Here is a 16,770-nt window from a genome sequence, read left to right on the forward strand (position 1 = left end):
ATCTGGAATCCGGTGATCGGATTTTGTGTAAGGTGAGAGGGAGATCGAGAGGATGTTTGGCTTGCCGGTTAACCGACGCCGGTGGGAACCCGGTCGCCGGTCAGACCATAGAGAGGGAGAGGGGTTGAGAATGAGATGGAACTGATTGACCTTCATGAGGTTTTCAGAAGATGGTTTTGTGGGTTTGCAGTGTAGATAGATAGTGAGGGAGAGTAAATATGAGTCTCCATTTTTTTTTTTTTTCTGTGTTCTTTGAAATAGGGTTCTCAGGTGGACAAGGTTTCTTATATAATAGATTTTCTAATTTCTAATGGGCTTGGGCCTAGGGCCCGCAAGCCCGTCAGCAATGTTTTAAGCGGCTCAATAAGTCTCCGAAACCCCGATCATCACAAGATGTCGTAAAATAAATTCTTAGAGTCGAAACGCTTGAAATTAAGTCATATGTCGTTATTAGACGCGTATGCGCATCGGTTGTGTTAAATCGCGCAAATGGCGTAGTTTTCGCTATTAAATCCGTTTGTCGATCCGGTTTCGACTAGAATAGTTAAAATTTAATTACGAAACAAAATATATTGAAAAATTTAAGTTTTGCAGTTAACACGTGTGTCCGATGCTTTCGTTTCGTTACCAGTGCGTTCCCTGGCAGTCGCGTTTCTCGTTCTCTTTGCGTTTTGCGATGTACGGAAGCGAAATAAATTCACATCATTAAATTCATAAATATAAAATATTCATAGAAAATTTGTATTTGTCGGCGTTGTCAGTATTTTGTACGACATCAGTTCGTTGTCGCTTAACATTCACCGGATCTTTCCGTAGACCACCGTTCACGCCCTGTAAAGCCGGTTGAACATTCCTAGGCACTCCAAAGGCCCAATTAAGTTAATCTATGTAACATTTGTGCTTGTAATCATTTTGAACAGTTCAGTTATCAATAAAACAATGTTATTTGATCCCAATGTTTGTTTGGTTGTGTTTTACATTTTTCATGTTTTGACTTTTGTCCAATTTCAAACTCTACATCGCTTTCTGGAGAATTATACGCAAACTGGTGCATAAACGTACTCAGTTTAATGCGACAAATACTCCGGAACATCAACATATACTCAACATACCTTAAATAACCTTTACATAACTTAGAAATAAGTTTTGAAGGCTTTGGTATGGCAAAAACAAGTTAATTCGCTTACAGAGACTAAACTTGACAAACTGTGAAAGTATGCCAATTTGAACTATAACAAACATTCCGGAACATGTCCATAAGTTAAACATACCATAAATATCCTTTACATAGCTTAGAAATAGGCTTTGAGGGGTTTGGTATGCTAAAACAAACTTTTGGATCATTCAGGGGCTAAAAGTGTCAAAAAGTGCACAAGTTTGCACTTTCACGCATAACTTACGTTCTGAATACATCCGGACATCCAAAAATTTATGTAAGTATCCTAATATTATGCCTTAGTGTTTGGTATGAGAAAAATCCATTCGTCGCGCAATTTGGATCATTTTTCGCGCTTATGCGCATTCCGTCGTAATTAACCGAACATCGCGACCGTACGGCCAAACGAACCAACATCCGACACATTTTTGAGCATGTTTCATGTCCACAATGTTTAGGCATCATTTTAGGGCCTTGAAGTTGGCTTTACGGGACATAAAAGTGTCGGAAATGGCTTAAACATGCAACAGGGACCAAAACTGCCATTTCTGAAACTTTGTGCAGATCAGACATAGCCAGGCGGCCCACCTGAGTTTTGTCTGATCATGATACGGGCCGCATGGCCCCTTCAGTAACAGAAACTTTGTTTTCTTGCTAAGATTGGCCTTTCAAACACTCCAAAGGGCAATGCCCTTTCACCATCTCAGGAGCTAAGGGTCATTTTGAGCCACCACAACATCTTGACAAGTGTACGCGTAAGATCGTGGCACGATATTCAAGAAACGATCCTAACGGCTTTACTTTTCCTATAAATACCCCCCTCCTTTTGGTTAAAACCCACAAAAATCTGATCAAAAGCTCTAAGTTAGAACCTTTGTTTCATACCTGAGCCATTTTGATCTAGATTAGCATTCGGGGACCCTTCGTAAGTGTTCTTTCGTTCTTTTATTCGTTTTTCGAGTCCGAAAGTCAGCGTTTTGTTTGACTTTCTGCGTTGACCAGCCTATGGTCAACACGAAGTTCATTGGAACTTCATAACGTGAGCGTGATCACGATGGTTATAGTCCATGGCGACTATACCTACTGATTACCACGTTATCAAGGCTCAGTGACGAGTCGTAGTTTCGGCCAAAATGCGCATTCTTGCGTATTTTGTAACCAAACTACCCGTGAGCATCAAAGCTGTTTGTTTTGATGCCAAACCCGTTTTCTAAACTTAGTTAAGCATGTTCTAACATGATTAGCTCGTCACTTTTAGTTTAGTGCTTATATAGGGTCGTAAGGTAAGCGATCTAAACCATCGCTTATACTTTCGAACCCGACCCATTTGGTCGATCATTAGGATCCGACCAAACACCTTAGGTGACCATAGCTATAACCTTCCGAGGTTATACCTTATGGCCACGATGTTAGGCGTTCCAAACGCGTTCTACGCGAACGACGCGTTAAGGTAGCATAAGCTACCTAAACGGGTCGTAATGGGTCGTAAGCACTTAGGTTAGGTTTCATTTTAGTATGTAGCCTTTGTTAAACCATAATTCACGAGTCTCCATACTCGTTTGGTTTACGAACCCGCATACTATCCGATCCTTCCGATTTTGGTCCGGTAGATTAATATAGCTACCTATTAGGTGCCGTTTGATATCCCGTGATCTCTAGCATTGTGTGATTATTACACAAGGAATTCAAAGCAATCTCAGGTGAGTACATTGAACCCCATCTTTTACTGTTTTCTAAACTGTTTTGGGGTGAAACACATGTGCCTACTTGTTACTTTCATGCTCTTCATGCTTCCACGTCATATACCTGCTATGTTCGTTAGTACATTATAGTACATGATTTCATTACATTTCATGCTATGTATGCCTATTGTGTGCGTACTTAGTACATTGTTTTACATTACATTTCATGCTATGTATGCCCATTGTGTGCGTACTTAGTACATTGTTTTACATTACATTTCATGCTATGTATGCCCATTGTGTGCGTACTTAGTACATTGTTTTACATTACATTTCATGCTATGTATGCCCATTGTGTGCGTACTTAGTACATTGGTTTACATTACATTTCATGCTATGTATGCCCATTGTGTGCGTACTTAGTACATTGGTTCACATTACATTTCATGCTATTTATGCCCATTGTATGCATATTTAGTACAATTGTTTACATCACATGCCTTCATTTTGGTATGACATTTGGTTTGTTTAACATGGAACAATACATTCATTAACATTAGCTACGCCGTTCGTTAGTAGGTAGTGGTACCATAGGAATTGACAACTCCCGTTCCTGAAATCCTGGGTTTGATTGGATTGGAAGGAATGACCGAATTCAATATACATAACTTAGATAAATCTTTAATTTGTTTAAGGGTTTATCGCCACAGCCTCAAGGCTTGGATGTATGCATATTTCACAATACCGCATAAATGTTAATATCAGTAGAGCATTCATTGTTCCACAAAACATAACGTTGATTTAAACCATGTTTTACTTCAACACCTTGTTTTGTGCATTTCACATATGGTTTAGTTGATACATCTCACTTACCATACAAGATATATTTTGGGTACACATTACATATGGTTTAGTTGATACCCCCCCCCCCTTGGTCCGAGTTTTGTGAAGGGGGACTCCCCTGTCCGACCTTGTGAACCTTTGCCCCATCCCCTGTCCGAGTTTTAACCCCCACCCCTCCTCTGGTCCGAATTTGTGAGGGAGGAACCCCCTTGGTCTGAATTTGTTGCCCTGGAATGTTGTCTGACCTTCTGTTGTGCTGTGTTGTCAAACCTTTGTGAATTAAACATGACTGTCACCCTGATTTGCATGCTACTAGTCAGAATACCACATATGATATATGTTTATGACAAACATCAGTGTTGAAGCTTACTGTATGATTCTGTATATGATTGTATGCTACTGAATGCAACTGTATGATCCTGTATGTGTGAACAATCACCTCATATCATTCTGTACACAATGAACACACATAACACAATTGCTTGTATATCAAGGACTTGTAAACCCTAATTGAATGTAATCCTTACATCGAATCATGTGCATGTATCCTAGGTCGTGTGTAACGGACTTAGACATTTAATTAACCCTAGAAGCAATAACATACCGAGCAAACCAAGGTGAGTTCACACTCTTACTAAGGCATGGGATTCCCAGGGCGCGGGAATTGGGATTGAAGGAATGAGATTGAATAGAATCGTACTTACACATCCATTTCAAACCTTCCAACCCAAGGCTAAAACTCTAGAGATAAACACAAAAGATGGCTTTTTTCTCTGGCTCCCAGGCGATTTTGGCGATTTCCTTTGAAGCCCTAGTTCTTGTTCTTCAACCTTAATTTTGATCAATCTGGGTTAGGTATTGGGGTGTTGTCGATCCTTCTGAGTAAGGTTTCTAGACTTCAATCCTGGTTTCTAATCTTTTGCAGTCAGAGTTAGGGTTTTCGTTTCATTTTTTCTCATCTAGGGTTTTCTTTGCCTTGTTGCCGTGAGTTTTGTTTGTGTTGGTCTTTCTTGTTTGTTGATTTACGTTGCTGTTTTCTGCCGTCTAGGGTTTATATTTTCAGTATTCTTGCATGGAAAGAAATCGTGATATGGGTTTGGAGGATTTAGGGTTTCAGTCTTTTTCAGAAAGATGCATGAGGATATTTTCATTACGTCTAAGGGTTCCGCGAGTGTGCATGATATGCGTGATAAACCTAGCCTGTTGAACAAGCCTTTGAAGATTGATGGGAATCCTTTACTGCCGCGTCGAGGTGTTGTGCAGAAAGAGCCTAGGGTTATTAATATTATTGATGAATTGCAGAAAATTACGGTACAAGTTCCGCCGTTAACAAGTACTCCTTATAGTCAGGTTAATCAGCAAGGGCCGCCGTTGGAGCCGGTGTCTTATGCGGAGAAACTTCAGTCTTCGGCAACTATTAAGAGGGAAGTCAACTTCAGACTTATGAAGCCATTAGAAACCAGGGAAGATGCAGATCTAGTTATTCCGAAAGAGGTTGTTAAACAGGTACAAGATAAATTTGAGAATGTACTTTATGGTTATTTTCTAGGAAGTCGTTTACCATTCCCTGTAGTAGAATACTATGCAAAGAACGTTTGGGCAAAGTTTGGATTTCAAAAGCTAATGTTGAACTCGGCTGGTTTCTTTTTCTTCAAGTTCGATTCTAGGGATGGGTTAACAAAGGTTTTGGAAGGAGGTCCTTGGTTGATAAGAAAAGTTCCTCTATTTCTGAATATATGGTCCCCAAAGGTTAGCTTGAAAAAGGATGGTGTGAAAACTATTCCTTTGTGGGTTAAACTGCATAACGTCCCAATCTCGGTTTACACGGATGATGGATTAAGCTTGTTGGCCTCGAAATTGGGTACCCCGAAACGGCTTGATTCTTATACGGCTGATATGTGTGTGGATAACTGGGGCAGGAGCAGTTATGCTCGTGCAATGATTGAGGTGAATGCGGATAGTGAACTTAAAGATTATATTACGCTAGCTATTCCTAAAATGGATGAAGAGGGCTATATTATGGAACGAGTAAAAGTTGAATATGAGTGGAAACCGTTACGTTGCCCCACATGTTGCTTATTTGGCCATGACCACTCTTCTTGTAGCAAAATTATTAAGGATAAGGCAAAACAGGTGGTGGTAGATGAGGAAGGGTTTGTTACTGATCGAAAGAGAATGGCTAAACATGGGTTTCCACAAAAGAAGCAAAAGGCTAAGTTTGTTTACAAACCAAAAGCTAATAAAGACGCTCCTGGTACATCTGGAACAAAGCCGGAGGTTCTAACTAATAATGGTTCCCCAACTGTTAACGTGGCTAATTCCTTCCAGGCATTAGCTAATGATGATGCTGATGTCAACCCGGTAGCGGGTAATACTTCGGGTAATAATTCGGCTGAGGTGAAGGGCGGATTAAATAACGGAACTGCAATGCATGATGACGTTAGAGAGAATGTTCCGACTGAAATGTCGAAATACATGAGTAGCAATCTTAATGGCAGCAAATCTGAGGGGGCAAGCACTCCCGGTTCCGTGGGTTTCAATGGGTAGTGTCGCAGCATGGAACATAAGGGGTTTGAATCGTCCCCTGAAACAAAACGAAGTCCGTGTACTTATTGCTGAAAATCAATTGAGTGTTTGTGCTATTTTAGAGACGCATGTTAATGTCAATAATCTTCATAAAGTTTGCAAGAGTGTGTTTCGTAGGTGGAGCTGGTCTTCTAATGGGAATTTATGTCAGCGAGGCACAAGAATTATTATGGGGTGGAATACGGATGATGTTGATCTTATGGTCCTCTACCAATCTGATCAGGTTGTTCACACGCAAATCCGGTTTAAAGCGGAATCCAAGGTTTTCTTTTGCTCCTTTGTTTATGCTGAAAATAAGTATCAAGATCGTCGGAAGCTTTGGGAGGATTTGTGTAGACATAGCATTGTTGCTAAAAAGTGTCCTTGGGTGGTGCTTGGGGATTTTAACACAACCCTTAACATGGAGGATTGCCTTTATGGGCGTCTTGCCATACTATAGGAATGAGAGAATTCTTTGACTGTATTCAAATGGCGGAGATTATGGATATTAAACACCATGGTTGCCATTACACCTGGAACCAGAAGCCTAAAGAGGGTATTGGAGTTTTAAAGAAAATTGATCGTGTCATGGGTAATCTTAAGTTCTTGGATTTATTTCCGAATGCTTATGCAATTTTCCAACCGGCTCATATCTCGGACCACTCTCCGTGTGTTATTAAGCTGCCATCTATTAATCATGCTAAACCAAAGCCTTTTAAGTTTGCAAACTTCCTAACTTCTAAGCCAGAATTCAAGCAGTTTGTTTCTACTGAATGGGCTAAGGATGTGCAGGGTTATGCTATGTTTTCAGTGGTCAAGAAAATGAGAAACCTGAAACCTTGCTTTCGTAAACTTCTACATCAGCAAGGTAATCTTCATGATAAGGTTTCTAGGCTTCGTAGTGACCTGGATGAGCTCCAGAAGCAGGTGGATGCTAACCCCCTTGATACTATATCTCGTGATTTAGCTGCCAAGTGTCTCCAAGAGTTCCAAGTGGCAGCTTACGACGAAGAATGTTTTCTTAAGCAAAAATCTAAGGTAGAGTGGCTTTGTGCGGGGGACTCGAATACCTCTTACTTTCACAACTCTGTGAAGAGTAGGAATGCTAGAAACAAGATTCAGTGTATCAAAGATGTGCATGGTAATTATTTTGAGGGTAATGATGCTCCAGCCGCTATTTTGGATCACTACTCGAAGTTTTTGGGTACCGATCTGCCGGTTCAAAACCTTAATGAGGAGGATTTGTTTATTAACACCCTTAGCCAAGATATGGCGTCCCATATGGTTAGAGAAGTGACTAGAGATGAAGTTAAAAAAGCCATGTTCAGCATTGGTGAGAATAAGGCCCCTGGCCCGGATGGTTTCTCATCCGCGTTTTTTAAGTCTGCCTGGGATATAGTGGGGGAAGAGGTGACTAATGCGGTGCTTGATTTCTTTGATAAGGGTAAGCTTCTAAAACAAGTTAATCACACCATTCTTGCTCTGGTGCCTAAAAAGGATACGCCTAACACTGTTTTAGACTACCGGCCAATCTCTTGCTGTAACGTTTTGTTTAAGTGTATCAGCAAGATTATAACGGATAGGATTAAGGGAAGTTTGAATCACTTGGTCAGTATTAATCAGTCGGCTTTCATTCCGGGTAGGAAAATTTCTGATAATATTCTTCTTACCCAGGAGTTAATGCATAACTATCATCTTAATAGAGGGCCCCCTAGATGTGCATTCAAGATTGATATTCAAAAGGCCTATGATACGGTCAGCTGGCAGTTCCTTGAATCTATCCTGCATAGTTTTGGGTTTCATCATAAAATGGTTAATTGGATAATGACATGTGTTTCTACGGTGTCGTATTCTTTAAGCATTAATGGAGAGCTTCATGGTTATTTTCCGGGGAAGCGTGGGCTTAGGCAAGGGGATCCTATGTCCCCTTACCTATTTACCCTAGTCATGGAAGTCTTAACTCTTCTGTTACATCAAACTTCGTCTCATACGGCGTTTAAGTTTCATGCTCGGTGCTCCAAGCAGAAGATCATTAGTATTTCGTTTGCTGATGACTTGTTTTTATTTGCTCATGGTGACAGTGGCTCGGTTAAGCATCTTCGTGAGGCTCTTGACAAGTTTTCTCGGGCCTCGGGCTTGTATCCTAATCTGGATAAGAGTACGGTATTCTTATGTAATGTTCCTCAACCCATTAAAGATCAAATTATGAACATTATGCCATTTCAGGAGGGTTTGTTTCCAGTTCGGTATCTTGGGGTTCCGTTGATCTCTACTAGACTTTCGGCCAAGGATTGCAAGGCTCTTTTGGAGCGCATGGATAGGCGTATCGATAACTGGATGACAAAATCTCTCTCTTTTGCAGGGAGACTCCAGCTTATTAATGCTGTCCTCACGGCTTTATACTCATATTGGGCTTCGGTTATGATGCTCCCGTCTAGTATCTTAAAGGATTTGGAAAAACGTCTTCGTAGATTCCTTTGGAATGGTGGTAAATCTGGCTCGGTTCGTGCTAAAGTTGCCTGGAAGGATGTTTGCATGCCTAAAGATGAGGGTGGCCTAGGTATTCGAAGCATAATAGATGTTAATAAGGCTCTTTTAACTTCTCATATTTGGAGTTTAGTCACCAATCGGCCTTCTCTTTGGGTCCAATGGACCCACTCGTACAAGCTGAAGGGCCAAAGTTTTTGGGAGGTTCAATGTCGAGCTAATGTTAGCTGGGGTTGGAGAAAACTCTTATCTATCCGTTCGAGTGTTCGCTCGTTTTTTTGGATGTCTATTCGGAGTGGCAGGCAAACAAACGTATGGAGTGATAACTGGTGCTCTTGTAGTCCGATTCGGTCATTCATATCCCCTAGAGCTATTGCTAATGCTGGGTTTTCTTTAAACACTAAGGTGGCTGACATTGTCACGGATGATGGCCAATGGCTATGGCCTCAGGCATGGTATACTCTCTTTCCTGTCCTTATAAATATCGGCTCTATTCAGATTTCTCCTAATACGAATGACCGATTTTGCTGGAAAGATTTGGATGGTAATCTTCAAGGTTTTAGTTCTTGGGAGGTTTGGAATTGTTTGCGGAATAGGTGTCATAAGGTTTTATGGGCAAGTGCGGTTTGGTTCAGCCAATGTATCCCCCGACATTCGTTTCACTTGTGGTTGGTTATCAAAAACAAGTTGAAAACGCAAGACAGGATGACCATTTGGGAAGCCGGTAGTGCTACTAATTTGCGTCTTATGTGTTGCCCTCTATGCAAGTCTGACCGTGATTCAAGAGACCACTTGTTCTTTCAATGTGTATATGCTTCAGATGTTTGGAGATTGGTCAGGCACTTGGTTGACATGGAGAATGTTACGAATACCTGGGATTCTATCATGCAATGGATGGAGCTTAATGCTAATTCTAGTACTATGGATAACATCATTAGTAAGATCCTGGTAGCGGCTGCAACGTACTTTGTCTGGCAGGAAAGAAATAACAGGTTATTTTCTCATAATCAGCGAAGTGCAAGTGTGCTTGCAAAGGTTATCATTGAGACGGTTCGACTCAGAATTATGGGATTCCGGTTTGGTAGAGACCCGAAACAAAAGAAGATCTTGGATAAGTGGATGATCTCGAAGAGCAGCATCGAGGTTGATCCCGGCTAGAGAGGCTCCTTTGGGTCGTTTGCATGTTTGTTTAGGGCTGTGTTTTTCTTTCTCGTATTTCCGTTTGTTTTTGGTTATGACGATTGTCGGGTTCCTTGTTTTTGGTCTTTTCCTAGTCTTGGTATGCCAAGTCTAGTAGTGTGTATCGGTGTCTCGATGCACCCTGTTTTAATTTTTGGTTGATATAAAATTTCACCGGGGTAACCCTTTACCCAAAAAAAAGAATCGTACTTACACTGTTACTAGACTACCATACCATCGTCCTCGGCTGTGCAGGACACATACGTAAAACCTACGTATACTTATGCTACTCACTGTCCTCAGGTTGCGAAGGACACTCACGTAAAACCTACGTGAACTTATACTCACTACTGCCTCGGTTGTGTCAGGCACTTACGTAAAACCTACGTAAACCCCCGCGTACCCCTATCCTCGGTTGTGAAGGATACTTACGTAAAACCTACGTAAACTTGTACGTATTACTGTTCTCGGGATATGTAGAACACTTATGGTTACGAATAGTCTAGTGGTTATACAACATGGGAAGCCCCCACCAATAGAACGTACTATCGGCCCAGTAGAGCCACATGTTACAAACGAACTTACTATTACGCATTTACTTTCTGTGAACTCGCTTAACTAGTTGTTGACCCTCTGTTACATGCCTTGCAGGTCGTTAGATACATGGAGCTTGCACAGGGAGGAGCTGGTCGTTGTGGGCTTGGATCGTGATTGTTTCTTTAAACACTTATGACATTTCATACTTATTTATGTTGGGTTTTATTTATACGCTTCCGCTAAACAGTGATAACATACTTATGTTTTGGAACACCTTTCATATTGGTGGTTGAATGGCATTTACTTTTATATATTAATTACATGTTCATTATGATTGGTGGCTTGATCCTGGTCAGTCACGCTCCCAAGCGGTGATACTCCGCAGGTGGATTTTGGGGGTGTGACAGATTGGTATCAGAGCCACTAGTTATAGAGAACTTGGTTTTAATAAGGAGAAAACGTTTTTATTAAAACCAGACTATAACCAGTACAGTGCTCAACGATCCACAACGACGCTTCGCTCCACGTGCAAGACTCAACATCCTAGGTAATAAGGTTTATATTTATTGCCTACATGCTAGAATTGCATAGAACTTTGCTCGTAGTATGCTTAGATTACATTGCTCACTATTTGTTATTGCTTGAGAACACTTGTGTGCTTACACTCTTCTGTCATCGCACTACTCGCGAACCATTCTCACTTATTCTACTTTTACTATGAAGATCATGTCTGGACGTGTGAACATGACTCAAGCCCAGTTGACGGCTCTTATCAATGAACAAGTAGCTGCGGCACTTGCAGCTGCACAAGCAGGTAGTATACCCTGCGGATGTGATTCACACTAGGATCTTTAGATCCTACATTAACTCTTGTGTTTAACTTTGTCCTATTTGTACACAATAGGTCAACACGCCCCACAACCTGTCTGTACTTTCAAGAACTTCATGGACTGTCGTCCAAGCACATTCAGTGGCACGGAGGGAGCAGTTGGACTCCTCCACTGGTTCGAAAAGCTAGAGTCTGTGTTTGAAATGTGTGAATGCCCTAAGGCTCGCAGGGTGAAATATGCCACTGGTACCTTAGAGGGGATTGCTTTAACTTGGTGGAACGCGCAAGTGCAGATCTTAGGGTTGGCAGCTGCTAACGCCACTCCTTGGAATGATTTCAAGGAACTGATCAAAAGGGAATACTACACTCGGGAAGACATCCACAAGTTGGAAGATGAGTTGTACCATTTGAAAATGACTGGGTCAGAAATTGAAGCTTATACCAAGAGGTCAAACGAACTGGCCGTGCTATGTCCAACTATGGTGGACCCTCCAATCAAGCGCATTGAGTTGTATCTCAAAGGTTTGGCGCCAGAAATTCAGAGCCATGTGACATCGGCTAATCTTGACAACATCCAGGCTATTTAACGCCTCGCTCATCGTCTCACGGACCAGGCAGTGGAACAGAACAGGCTGCCTAAACGTATCAGCGCTACTGCTACCGTTACTACCCCTACTACACTTGCTACTCCCAGTGACAACAAGAGAAAATGGGATGGGGATTCCAGCAAGGGATCAGCTTCATTTCAGTCTCAGGTTCAGCAGCGAAAGACTGACAGTTATCAGAGTCCCAGTCAGCACTCTTCAGGTAGCCACAGGCAGGGCGGATATCGAGGAAACCTCCCAAAGTGCAACAACTGCAACAGACACCACAGTGGCCAGTGTAACAAAGGTCGCTGTCAAAGATGCCTCAAGATGGGTCATGAGGCCAAGGATTGTAGAAGCCCTCGGCCTGCGAATCAGAATAAGCAGCAGCCACCAGCACAGCAGAATCAGCAACAGGGCAACAGGGGATGTTTTCATTGTGGTGCAGAAGGTCACTTCAAAAGGCACTGCCCTCAGCTAAACAGGAACTAGAACAACAACAACAACAATAACAACAATCAGGGAAATGGCAACAACAACAACAATGGTGGGAACAACAACGGCAACGAAGCAAGGGGTCGTGTATTTGTGTTGGGGCAGGGAGAAGCGAGAAATGATCCCAACGTAGTCATGGGTAAGTTTCTTCTTGACGACTTTTATGTTACTGTATTGTTTGATTCGGGTGCGGATACAAGTTATGTGTCTTTGAAAGTTAGTCAAATGTTAAAACGTGCATCAACTCCCCTAAACACCAAACATGTTGTAGAGTTAGCTAATGGTAAAAGTCTAGAGGCCACACATATAGTTCAGGGTTGTAATCTTATCCTCGCTGGTCAGACTTTCTCCATCGACCTCATTCCTATAGTTCTGGGTAGTTTTGACGTCGTCGTTGACATGGATTGGTTGTCCAAGCAGCAAGCAGAGATCCTATGTAAGGAGAAGATCATTCGTATTCCTCGTTCTGGTCAAGAACCTCTCGAAGTTAAAGGCGACAAGAGTGGTGCTGTGGCAGGCATCATCTCTTTCTTGAAGGCTCAGAAATGTTTACGAAAGGGTCACACCGCCATCTTGGCACTAGTTACTGATGCAGCGACGAAAGAGAAAAGAATAGAGGATATCCCCGTTGTACGCGATTTTCCTCAAGTGTTTCCTGAAGACTTACCTGGTCTACCGCCTCATCGCCAGGTCGAATTTCAAGTCGAGCTAGCTCCAGGAGCAGCACCTATAGCTCGCGCACCGTATCGATTAGCTCCAACTGAACTGGAGGAACTGTCTAAGCAACTACAAGAGCTCTTGGATAAGGGCTTCATTCGTCCAAGCTCATCGCCTTGGGGAGCTCCAGTACTATTCGTGAAAAAGAAGGATGGCACTTTCAGAATGTGCATAGACTATCGCGAACTGAACAAGGTCACAGTGAAGAACCGCTATCCTCTTCCTCGTATCGACGACTTATTCGACCAGTTGCAAGGGTCGAGTTACTACTCCAAGATTGATCTAAGGTCTGGTTACCATCAGCTGAGAGTCCGGGATGAGGACGTCTCCAAGACAGCATTCAGAACTCGCTACGGTCACTACGAGTTTCTAGTCATGCCATTTGGGCTTACGAACGCGCCTGCAGTTTTCATGGATCTTATGAACAGGGTGTGCAAACCCTATCTAGACAAGTTCGTAATCGTTTTCATTGACGACATCCTAATCTACTCCAAGAGTCAGGAGGAACACGAGCAGCACTTACGCCTTATCCTGGAACTTCTTCGAAAGGAACAACTGTACGCCAAGTTTTCAAAATGCGACTTCTGGCTTCGTGAAGTCCACTTCTTAGGCCATGTGGTGAACAGGGATGGGATTCATGTTGATCCATCCAAGGTAGATTCGATGAGGAACTGGCCTGCACCGCGTACACCAACTGAAATACGCCAATTCTTGGGTCTGGCGGGTTACTACAGACGATTCATCAAAGACTTCTCAAAGATCGCACAGCCGCTTACAATGCTGACACAGAAGGGTGTCACCTACCGTTGGGGAGATTCCCAGGAAACCGCTTTTCAGTATCTGAAGGATAGACTGTGCAGCGCACCTATTCTCTCATTGCCAGAGGGCACAGATGATTTTGTGGTCTATTGTGACGCATCGATACAGGGGCTTGGTTGTGTATTGATGCAGCGTGATAAAGTTATTGCCTACGCTTCGCGGCAACTCAAAGTTCATGAACGGAACTACACGACGCACGATTTAGAGCTGGGAGCTGTTGTTTTCGTGCTTAAGATACGGCGACACTACCTGTAAGGTACCACTATTTACACCGATCACAGGAGTCTCGAGCATATCTTCAAGTAGAAGGAATTGAACATGCGTCAACGACGATGGGTCAAGTTACTTAATGATTACGAATGCGCCATCAAGTACCATCCAGGCAAAGCCAATGTTGTGGCTGACGCTCTCAGTCGAAAAGACACTCTACCTAGGCGTGTACGAGCTTTGCAGCTCACTATTCAGTCTGATCTTCCGGCACAAATACGAGATGCTCAGGTGGAAGCATTGAAAACGGAAAACGTAAAGGCTGAAGCTTTACGTGGCTCAAGGCAACGATTAGAACAAAAGGAAGACGGCGCCTACTATGTAACAGGACGTATTTGGGTCCCACTATATGGTGGTTTACGAGAACTTGTGATGGATGAAGCTCATAAGTCTCGCTACTCGGTACATCCAGGTTCGGATAAAATGTATCACGACATCAGAACTACATATTGGTGGCCTAGCATGAAGGCCCACATTGCAACTTACGTCGGCAAGTGTTTGACTTGTGCGAGGGTCAAGACAGAGTATCAGAAACCCTCAGGCCTACTGCAACAACCCAGGATACCACAGTGGAAATGGGAAGAAATTTCCATGGATTTTGTCACTGGTCTGCCTAGATCTCAGCGTGGGAATGATACTATCTGGGTGATCGTAGATCGACTCACAAAGTCTGCTCATTTCTTGGCTATCAAGGAAACGGATAAGTTTTCTACATTAGCAGACATCTACTTGAAAGAAGTTGTTTCGAGGCACGGAGTGCCAACCTCCATAATTTCGGATCGGGATGCACGATTCACTTCAGAACTATGGCAAGCAATGCACAAAGCTTTTGGCTCTCGATTAGACATGAGCACAGCTTATCACCCTCAGACAGATGGGCAGTCTGAGCGCACGATCCAGACTTTAGAAGACATGCTTCGGGCGTGTGTTATCGATTTCGGCAACAGCTGGGAAAAACATCTTCCTTTGGTGGAGTTTTCGTACAATAACAGTTACCACACCAGCATACAAGCCGCTCCATTCGAGGCATTGTACGGACGTAAATGCCGGTCACCTCTCTGTTGGGCAGAGGTGGGGGATAGCCAGATTACAGGTCCAGAAATGGTAGTTGACGCTACCGAACGAATTGCACAGATACGACAACGCATGGCGGCAGCTCGTGATCGCCAGAAAAGCTACGCTGATAAACGCAGAAAACCGCTCGAGTTCCAAGTTGGGGATCGAGTGCTACTCAAAGTCTCACCCTGGAAGGGTGTGGTTCGTTTTGGTAAACGGGGCAAACTAAATCCACGGTACGTTGGACCGTTCGAAATCACTGAAAGAATAGGCAAAGTAGCCTACAGACTAAACCTACCAGCTGAACTCGGTGCAGTTCACAATGTTTTCCACGTGTCGAATCTGAATAAGTGTCTGTCAGATGAGACCCTCATAGTTCCTTTTAAGGAACTCACTATCGACGAGCGGTTGCAGTTCGTCGAGGAACCAGTTGAAATCATGGACCGGAATGTCAAGGTCCTCAAGAACACTAGAATACCTCTTGTACGGGTTCGTTGGAACTCCCGTCGTGGCCCAGAGTACACCTGGGAACGAGAAGATCAAATGGAACTCAAGTATCCCCAGTTATTCGAAAACCGTGCAACCACTAGTGAGGCTGAAGCTACTACTGCAGAATTTCAGGACGAAATTCCAAGTCAACGGGGGGATGATGTGACACCCCATGAAAATCAGTAAACGATACAACTTACCTAGCTTCCTCAGTAACCGCATGCTAAATTTCGGGACGAAATTTTTTCAAGTTGGGGATAATGTGACAACTCGAGTTTCCAAGATTCCATTTTCGCATTTATTGCACGTTCATTGTTTGTTTAGTTGTTTACTTGCACAATTAGTTTGCTGTGAAACTGTAACGTTTTGATTCAGTTAAGTATATTGTATATTGAACATGGTTATGGGTTAATTATGAAAGATTTGTCAAATGTATGAACTTGGTGGTGAAATTGTGAACTATTTTGAAATGGTGTACTTGTGTAAAATATGATACTTAGGGATGTATAGAGTAATTACTGAAATCCTAGTGATTCTTAACCCTAATCATTCACTAATCACCACACAAAAACAAAACACGTACTTCCACTTCTCTGATCTTCTCTGGCAATCATCATCTCCATCATTGGCACAAGTCTTCTACATCAATTTTGATCTTTCAATCTATTTAGAATCAATTCAAGGTAATTGTTAATGATTGTTTGTTGTCACTGATTCTTGATTAAGTGATTCATGTAAACCCTAGTTCCATATGTAATGATTCTGTGTTATTGAATTCTGATTATTGTGAATTGATGTTGATTGTTGTGTAATCATTGCCTGATGATTTAGATGATTGATTTGTCAAAACTATTGATGATTGATTTGATTCTGCATTATGAAAGTATGAATTAGGGTTTTGATCGTATGAATGTTAGAATGTAACTGTTGCTTTGATTCTGTGAATTGGCTGTGGAAATCACGTATGTTGAAACTCGTTGTTAACAGTCAGGGCTTTGTGAAGTCACAAAGGTCAGAGTTTTGTGTTTGTCTGAGTTTTGTAACAACATGCTTAGTCCGAACTTT

The 16,770-nt window shown here is 42.4% G+C and overlaps 1 protein-coding gene across 1 annotated transcript; it reads left to right on the forward strand.

The window, feature by feature from the left end:
* The first annotated feature begins 4,812 nt into the window (after positions 1 to 4,812).
* Positions 4,813 to 6,228, forward strand: LOC110924759. Its single transcript, XM_022168751.1, has one exon. It carries the CDS (start codon positions 4,813 to 4,815, stop codon positions 6,226 to 6,228), a length of 1,416 nt encoding a protein of 471 aa, XP_022024443.1.
* The last annotated feature ends 10,542 nt before the right edge of the window (positions 6,229 to 16,770 follow it).

This window comes from Helianthus annuus, chromosome 17 (genome assembly GCF_002127325.2).
Source record: "Helianthus annuus cultivar XRQ/B chromosome 17, HanXRQr2.0-SUNRISE, whole genome shotgun sequence".
Classification (NCBI taxonomy): domain Eukaryota; kingdom Viridiplantae; phylum Streptophyta; class Magnoliopsida; order Asterales; family Asteraceae; genus Helianthus; species Helianthus annuus.

Bases quoted from the DNA above. Each gene is read 5' to 3' on its own strand.
- LOC110924759 (XM_022168751.1), top strand. From the start codon at position 4,813: ATGCATGAGGATATTTTCATTACGTCTAAGGGTTCCGCGAGTGTGCAT.